The 8,843-nt window shown below is 38.9% G+C and overlaps 1 protein-coding gene across 1 annotated transcript in view; it reads right to left on the bottom strand.

Annotated features, from left to right (window-relative positions):
• Window positions 1-2,146: 2,146 nt before the first annotated feature.
• Window positions 2,147-8,843, bottom strand: part of LOC137617031 (XK-related protein 4-like) — a 9,277-nt gene continuing 2,580 nt past the window's right edge. The window contains exons 2-9 of the mRNA XM_068346889.1: window positions 7,752-7,932; window positions 6,629-6,791; window positions 6,406-6,518; window positions 5,785-5,979; window positions 4,714-4,877; window positions 3,995-4,093; window positions 2,973-3,190; window positions 2,147-2,479 (exon numbers count right to left, since the gene is read on the bottom strand). Coding sequence (XP_068202990.1) covers window positions 2,338-2,479; window positions 2,973-3,190; window positions 3,995-4,093; window positions 4,714-4,877; window positions 5,785-5,979; window positions 6,406-6,518; window positions 6,629-6,791; window positions 7,752-7,932 — 1,275 coding nt within the window. The 3' untranslated portion in view covers window positions 2,147-2,337. The remainder of the gene's footprint in view (window positions 2,480-2,972; window positions 3,191-3,994; window positions 4,094-4,713; window positions 4,878-5,784; window positions 5,980-6,405; window positions 6,519-6,628; window positions 6,792-7,751; window positions 7,933-8,843) is intronic.

Here is an 8,843-nt window from a genome sequence, read left to right as displayed (position 1 = left end):
AGAGAGAGAGAGAGAGAGAGAGAGAGAATTAGCTATATGACCATACAGTAGGTGGACGTCTACAGTAAATGATAATAATACTTACCTAAGACACAGCAGTTCATATCCAATACTTGGTGTGACTTGAGAGAGAGAGAGAGAGAGAGAGAGAGAGAGAGAGAGAGATTAGCTATATGGCCATACATGAGGTGGACGTCTACAGTACATGAGAGAGAGAGAGAGAGAGAGAGAGAGAGAGAGAGAGAGAGAATTATCTATTCCTTCTCTACTCTACGTCCATGCTAATTAAACTTAATAGGTAAGAATAAGAATAAGAGGAAATTACATAACATAATTCACTTTATTTCACTTTGATCGACTTGGTATTTTTCTAATTACGAACATTTGCGAAAATATACATCAACGTCATTTTCTTATATACAGTTGAATACAGGAAGTCCTGGCTCACCTAGCTATAATAAATTGCACCCTGTCACACCGCCACTGCATGAGGACTAACCATATAGATAGTAAGAAGTGCTGGGCGGGGCTAAACACAGGAACTCACAGCCCAGTTAGGGTGTGACAGGGTATACCATGAAATCTATACACTAAAGGAACGGTTCAAAACTTTTCATTCACTCACAGAGTTTTGAATATACATGACAAATATGCAGTGTTCTACATAGATGAGTATTTATATCACAGAACAATTCTACAGTATATTAAAAGTCAATTAGCCACACAAAATCTCATCTAAAAATCTACAGGAAATGAAGAAAAATGTCAGTGGTAAGTCTACAAATCTTCTGTTCACAGAACTATAATTCAGCACAAAACAAAACATTTTGAGGCTAACTAAAACCCGTTTTAAGATGATCAACCATGATCTAATAATCTCAAATAAATGCTCTTGATTATTCATTGTCTTTACCACAATATCCTGTGTCCTGCTATTTTTACAGGGTGGTTGAACATAACCAGCTGTGACAAGGCTCACTGATTTTCATTTGACTGGATTGCTGTGAACCACTGTACTTCTACATTAACTGGATGGATATGACTGTATTTTCCCAGTCTGCTCAACTAACATGAGCTTGCATTGATAAATATATGTGCTGTCATAATTTATGATATGGACTATGATAAGATTAGGTGTTAACTACTGCACTGTAATTGTTTAGTGGCTACTTTCCACTTGGTAAGGGTAGAAGAGATTTTAGCTAGGGTAAGGACACTCCAAAATCAATTAATTATTCTCTAGTCTTGAGGAGTGCCATAGCCTCTGTACCATGGTCTTCCACTATCTTGGTTTAGAGTTCTCTTGCTAGAGGGTACACTCAGGTACACTATTCTATCTGTTTCCTTGTACCTTTCCTCTCTGGGGTACTTTCCTTGTTGGAGCCCTTGAGCTTAGCATCCTGCTTTTCCAACTAGGGTTGTAGCTTAGCAAGTAATAATGATAATAAACTGGGATTAACATGAATGCGGCATCTGTTAGTTTCATAGACAGGAACTAGTGTGATCATACACCAGTTCTGACCACCTATGGCTCGCAGTTACCCAGTCAGCCGGACGGATATGTCGTATATATTCTGGTCATATGGATATGGTTCGCTAGGAACTATCAATAAGCTGGAAAGTTCACAGTTCGCTGGACGGCCACGGCGTTCTGTATTTCATTGTAAACTGGACATATGATTTGCTGTATCTTTTGGTTGGATGAATGGAAGTGGATTTCTATATATTTGCATCAGTCAGCTGTATAGAGATAGATCTCTCTATCTGTATGCCAGTCAGCTGATTGGATATGGATTTAATGTATCTATACTAGTCGGGTAGATGGAAGTGGACCTCTGTTTATGCCAGTCAGCTGGTTGGACAAGATTCTGTCTATACCACTCAGCTGTGTATAGAAATAGTCTTTGTAACTCAATGCCAGTCACTTGGCTGGACATTGATTTAATGTCTCTATACCAATCAGGTGGATGGAAGTGGACCTCTATATCTCTATGCCAGTCACCTGGTTGGACATGGATTTAATGTCTCTATGCCAGTCAGGTGGATGGAAGTGGACCTCTGTATCTCCTGCCAGTCACCTGGCTGGACATTGATTTAATATGTCTATACCAATCAGGTGTATGGAAGTGGACCTCTGTAAATGCCAGTCAGCTGGTTGGAGAAGCATCTGTCTATACCAATCAGCTGTATTGAAATATCCTTTGCAACTCAATGCCAGTCACCTGGCTGTAGATGCATTTGATATCTCTATACCAATCAGGTGGAGGGAAGTGGACCTCTGTTTCTCTATGCCACTCAGCTGGTTGGACATGAACCTTTGCACCACTGTGCCTTTTATCAGGCATTATAATGCTTGCGATAATCGGGGTGGAAGCAGAAGAAGTATAGGGATGAGAACGCAACACTCAAGAGGAAAAACAGTGAGACCAGGAGTAAGGGAAGCCAGTGGTACCACATATCACCAGTTGTTTTCAGGTACCTGAAAATTTTATAATTTTCATTACTATTGTTTCTATAATACAGATCTCAGATACCATATGCTGGTTATGTATCTGCATTATTATGATTCAATTATTATAAAAATACATTAATTTGTTATTTAAATAAGTGGTTGACTATAAGAATCTTAGCATCGGATTTTAAATAAATATAAATGAGATGATATCAAGGAATTTTCAAATACCATATGCTGGTTATGGAACTGCATTCTTATGATTTAATTATTATAAAATGCATTAATTCATTCTAATATTTAAACAAGTGGTTGAATATTCAATTATTATAAAAATACATTAATTTGTTATCTAAATAAGTGGTTGAATATAAAAATCATCTTGGCATCAGATTTTAGACAAATATAAATGAGATGATATCAAGAAATCTATGACCCAAGTGCCTGACAGTGTCACACTATTGTAAAATCCTTCATAATTCAAAACACAGTAACATTTCAGGTACTTCTTAATACTTACCAAAATGCAATCATGGAACATTCTTCAAGAAGTCTCAAGAGATGAAACAGTATGCCCGATATCTGCAGTTTTCGCCCTCCGATGTCAGGGAACGTGAACAGCAGAACTAGCCCGCAGGCGGAGCTGAAGAAGAAGTCGTCAAGCCTGCGGCAGGGGCCTTCCTTGATGTCGTGAATGAAGGCGGCCTGTAGCTGGACGGGGTTCGGACAGCACATAATCTGCAGGATGAAGAGAGTTGTTATTATTATTATTATTATTATTGTTATTATTATTATTATTATTATTATTATTATTATTATTATTATTATTATTATTATTATTGTTGGTGTTGGTGTTGGTGTTGGTGTTGGTGTTGTTGTTGTTGTTGTTACTTGCTAAGCTACAATCCCAGTTGGAAAACCAGGATGCTATAAGCCCAGGGCCTCCGGGAAAGTAGCCCAGTGAGGGAAGGAAACAAGGAAAAATAAAGTATTTTAAGGAATATATACAACTGTTTATAGTCCACTGCAGGAGAAAAGACCTCAGATATTCCAGTTCAGGTGTGGAGTTTGGCTAGTTTCTATCACCACACTGGCCAGTGCTGATTGGTGATGGTGGGAAACATTTGCCTGATCGCTCACAGCAAACTAACTTAATATGCTTGGCCCAGACCAGTACAGTTTTGCTGGTCGTGGCGATACACAAACCGTTTCACCAATTTGAGATATCCTCACTATGTGTGTGTGTGTGTGTGTGTGTAATTGTTTGCTTCTCTCTCTCTCTCTCTCTCTCTCTCTCTCTCTCTCTCTCATAAAAAATAGTCATATTGAGCGTATTGTACACTCAAAAAGACAATTAAGAACTCATTGAGGACAGAGGTATCCTCACTATGTGTGTGTGCGTGTGTAATGGGCTACTTCTCTCTCTCTCTCTCTCTCTCTCTCTCTCTCATCAATTGAACTTATTGTACACTCAAAAAGAGTTAAGGAATCGTTGAGGATCTCTCTCTCTCTCTCTCTCTCTCTCTCTCTCTCTCTCTCTACCGTTAAAAACGTGATGAGGGTTGCTAAAAGCCAATGGGATCCAACAACGATAATGAAATACAAAAGATATTTCGTTGAAAACAGAGCGAAGCACATCACCTGGAAGTGAGAGAAGATGACATACTTGTAATCAACGAGAGATTTTATATAAAAGCAATTTAAAAAAACAATATTCACTTGCTTGAGGGTACACTCAGGCACACTGTTCTGTCTGGTTCTTTACATCCTTTCCTCAATGGGTTATTATTATTATTATTATTATTATTAATATCATCATCATCATCATTATTATTATTATTATTATTATTATCATTATTATTATTATTAGCTAAGCTATAACCCTAGTTGGAAAGGCAGGGTGCTATACGCCCAAGGGCTCCAACAGGGACAAATGGCCCAGTGAGGAAAGGAAATAAGGAAATAATTAAACTATATGAGAAAAATGAACAATTAAAATGAAATATTTTAAGAACAGTAACAACATTAAAACAGATCTTTCATATATAAACTATAAAAAGAGATTTACGTCAGCCTGTTCAACTTGAAAACATTTACTGTTGGAGCCCTTGGGCTTATAGCATCCTGCTTTTCCAACTAGGGTTGTAGCTTAGATGATGATGATGATAATAATAATAATAATAATAATAATAATAATAATAATAATAATAATAATAATAATAATAATAATAATAATAATAAGAGAAATTGTGTTTTCTTACCTGTGGAGCAATGCAACAATAATGAGTGAGGGTAAGTGATATCAGCCCGGCTGGGCTTAGGTTACCCATGTTAGGCTCTGCCAGGCGTATTGCTTTAGCAAAAGATCCTACTGACCAAGACATTGCCATGAACGATGCCATGACTGACAGTATTTGCATGATAACTGAAAGTAAAGAACCAAGAAATTATTGTTTAGAGTCTACTGTAGGCTCCAGAACCTTTAAATATGCGGCCCCGAGACTATATGATAAGCTCACACGAAACATTCGAATGATTGAAGACATTAAGGCTTTCAAGAGGAAACTGAAGACTTTCTTGTTTCATGAGTCTTTTGGCAGTGACGATTTAACAGTATATGAACAATACGCTTAGAGTCTACTGTAGGCTCCAGAGCCTTTAAATATGCGGCCCCGAGACTATATAATAAGCTCCCACGAAACATTCGAATGATTGAAGACATTAAGGCTTTCAAGAGGAAACTGAAGACTTTCTTATTTCATGAGTCTTTTGGCAGTGACGATTTAACAGTAAATGAACAATACGCGATATGAAATGCTAAATACTCTGAACGAACAAAGTAAAACGACAGTGGAGTTCCTGTAGAGAGTGAGGTTTCCCTGCTGTATGGGACTGGAAAAGGAACCATCAAAGTAAAGTAAAGTAAGTATCAGTATGATAACATTTCGTGCATTTACAAGAGCATACACAATGGCAAACTTGTGTTAGATAGTATAACCTTTGAATTAGCTTTGAAATAATTGAAATCTGATGAGCAAGGCATCATTTGAAAGCGAGATGCTGTTATGAACGGTTGAGATACCTAGACAGTGGTGGCATAGAATAAAGAAAAGGAGGCTCTGATTTATAATAAATTCAACAATCTAAAGTCGATAACCTTTACCTCTCCTCTAGAATGACGAAAGTGAAGTTAGTATGGCATGGGAAATGTCAAAATCACACTCTACGTATAGGCTTAAACTGCTCCTTACGATTATAGTCTAGGATTAGCCGAGAGCTCTTTGAAGACTTGAAGTACGTTACCTAGCCCTAAAGTGAAATCGCCTACTTACGTGTTGGTGACATATATCCTTCCAGAGCCTGGTCGGGGATGGTGAAGGACATGACGTAGAGCTGCACGATGAGCTGAGGGGCGTCTTGGATCAAAGATGAAAGAAGATCCACTGTGGCTGTGTCTCTCTCTGCGTGAAGCCACAATTTTTGGTAGTGTAGACCAGAAGAGCAGGTTGCTGGACTCGTTGGCACTCCTGGAGCGGATATTAGATTCATGGAATTTGGGTCATATGGGCCCGGTGTTGGGGCTGGGGAGGACATGCAATGCCAAACTGCAAATTTAAGAAAGCCATGATGTTATATTACAACAAAAAAGTAGCCGTTTCTATTACACTGCAGGAAAAAGGCCTCAAACTTGTTCTTATTCATGCCTGGGGTTTGTCCACTTTTCATCACCACACTGGTCAGTGTGGATTGGTGATAGTGGGAGACTTTTGTCTGATCGCTCACAGAAAACCAACCTGGTATGGGTGTCCATGACTAGTACAGCTTTGCTGATCATGGCGATACACAAACCCTTTCACCACGTTAAGGTATCCCCACTCAGAGAGAGAGAGAGAGAGAGAGAGAGAGAGAGAGAGAGAGAGAGAGATAGATAAACTGTCAATGAAGATATTTACCATTCGAAGGGCCAGTTGACTTCTTAGGATCCACTTCTTCAACTCTATCTTCTTCAGGAGCGGGAGAAGTACTCTGGTTACTCTTGATGCCATAATACATTATATCAATATACCTAAAACGATTAAAATGTGTCAGTTTCTTTTCTTCATCTTCTTATATGTCTATTAGTTAACTTTATACAAGATATAATAATATATTCTTTTACTTGCAATGTTAAATTACCTGAGGACGCTGGCATGTAGGAGCAAGTGGCCTAGGATTCGAAAAAACCATTGGCAGGGGGACGCCTTTGGCGTCCTATAGCAGCGACCTCCTAACTCGCAGACGTAACTGTCAAACCAATACCAATATAGACTGAAGCCGTTGACTATGATCAGTGGGACGACTGTGGGTGAGAATGATATGAAATAAAGAGGAAAATATTAGATGCAAAAATGACAATATAAAAAGGGTATATATGTAATTAATTTCTAATCCTGTCCTGACATTTAACTCCCAATATCCTTCTGAGGGCTTTATTCTCAAATCTGCTAAATCTATTGGAGATTGTTTCATTGTCATACCATGACTCACGTCCATACAGTAACATTGTATGGAGATCAGATCATGATGAGGGGTAGATGGAGATGGTTTGGGCATGCGCTTCGCACTCCCCAAGAGAGATTAGTTTACCAAACGTTCTGATAAGTTCCACAAGAAGAGTTGGAAGATCAAGGCCTTCATGGCTGAGGACTATGAAGCGCGAAGTAGGAGATGATGAATGGAGAAGTACTGAATTAAAAACTCAAGATAGAAACGACTGACGAAATCTAACCTATGCCCTTTGCGTCAATAGGCGTAGGAGGAGATGATGATGATGAAATATGTAATTATCATGATTCCTTTTTTTTGCTTTATTGTTAAAATTAATTTAGTTATTTAAAGTCAAATTGGTCTCAGTGCTAGTATGCAGACATGTACAGTTGGACAAAGAAATTCCTGGTACACCTCACTCTGAGGGAAACTACCTTGTGTAAGGAGAGAAGGCAGAGATAGTGCTCAGGGCTAAACGCAAGAACTTGCCGTGCAGAAGCGGTGTGCTAGGGTCACTTTCTCACTTACTAGCTAAGTTTACAACCCTAATTGGAAAAGCAGGACGTTATAAGCCCAAGGACTCCAATAGAAAAAATAGCCCAGTGAGGTAAGGAAACAAGGAAGTGAATAAACTACAAGAGAAGTAATGAACAATCAAAATGAAATATTTTAAGAACAGTAACATTACAATAAATCTTTGATATATATACTATCAAATAGCCTATAGTTATATGTACGATTTTATCAAAAAGACAAGAAATTCTTCGTTTACCTAACACCAGAACGGTCGTCAAGAACCAGTGTTCCGTGGCTTTGTCGTTGTACATGTAGTAGGCGACCAGGATGTCGGAGATCACGTCGAAGTAGAAGAGTCCCAAGGAAGCGAGGACAGTTAGAGTGTCGAAAACGCCAAATTTCGACTGCTGCATTGGCTGCGTCAGGATTTGCAGCCCCTGAGGACGATAGGAAAGCGAAAATAGGTTATTTAGAGTGATTTTGGAAGCGGTGGTTGCTGGGATATGCTCTTCTTCCCAACCGTTATCCCTACATTAAAGGGTCGGTTGCCTGATGCAGCCTCTCCAATGCCTTCTATCAAATACATCCTCTTCTCTCCATATCATCCTTCACCTTACCTAGCCATCTAATTCTCAGCCTACCTAGCAATCTTCTCCCCTTTACAAGTTCCTATATAAAGGGGTCGGTTGCCTGATGCGCTCGCTCTAATGCCTTCTATCAAAGGCATCCTCTTCCACCAAACCTCTTCTCTCCATATTATCCTTCCACCTTATCTCGCCAATTCTAATTCTCTGCCTCACTCTCGGTCTTCTCCCTCTAACAAGTTCCTCCCAAGCCCTCCTCACTCCCTTCCCGCCATCCATTCTCCCCACATGTCCGCACCATCTCAGTCATGCACTCCCTCCCCACCATCCATTCACACCACATGCCCACACCATCTCAATCGTAACACACTTATCACCTCTGTAATTTTTACTACACCTGCCATTCTTCTTACTCTCTTTTGCAATGTTTTATTGGAGAGGTGTACAGTTTATTCCAATCAGTTGAGGGTCTCAAAATAATTGATGGAACATATCGAAGAACTGCATTAGGAATTTAGGAATATTCCTGTTTTATTCTCATCGAATAATTACAATTCCTTACGAAATAAAAGTCTTTGGATGGCTATTTTGTTATTTAATGAAATGATTCGTTACAAGGTCCAAAAACTCCATTGCATTTATGGGGTTACTTATGAAAATTTGCAAATTTTCTATTTATAACTAATCATGAAAGAAATTTATAACAAGCCCCTGGGCTTAGAGCATCCTGTTTTTCCAGCAAAGGTTGTGGCTTGGCAAGTTTA

This window comes from Palaemon carinicauda, chromosome 23 (assembly GCF_036898095.1).
Source record: "Palaemon carinicauda isolate YSFRI2023 chromosome 23, ASM3689809v2, whole genome shotgun sequence".
NCBI lineage: Eukaryota > Metazoa > Arthropoda > Malacostraca > Decapoda > Palaemonidae > Palaemon > Palaemon carinicauda.
This window is presented reverse-complemented; position numbering and strand designations above follow the sequence as displayed.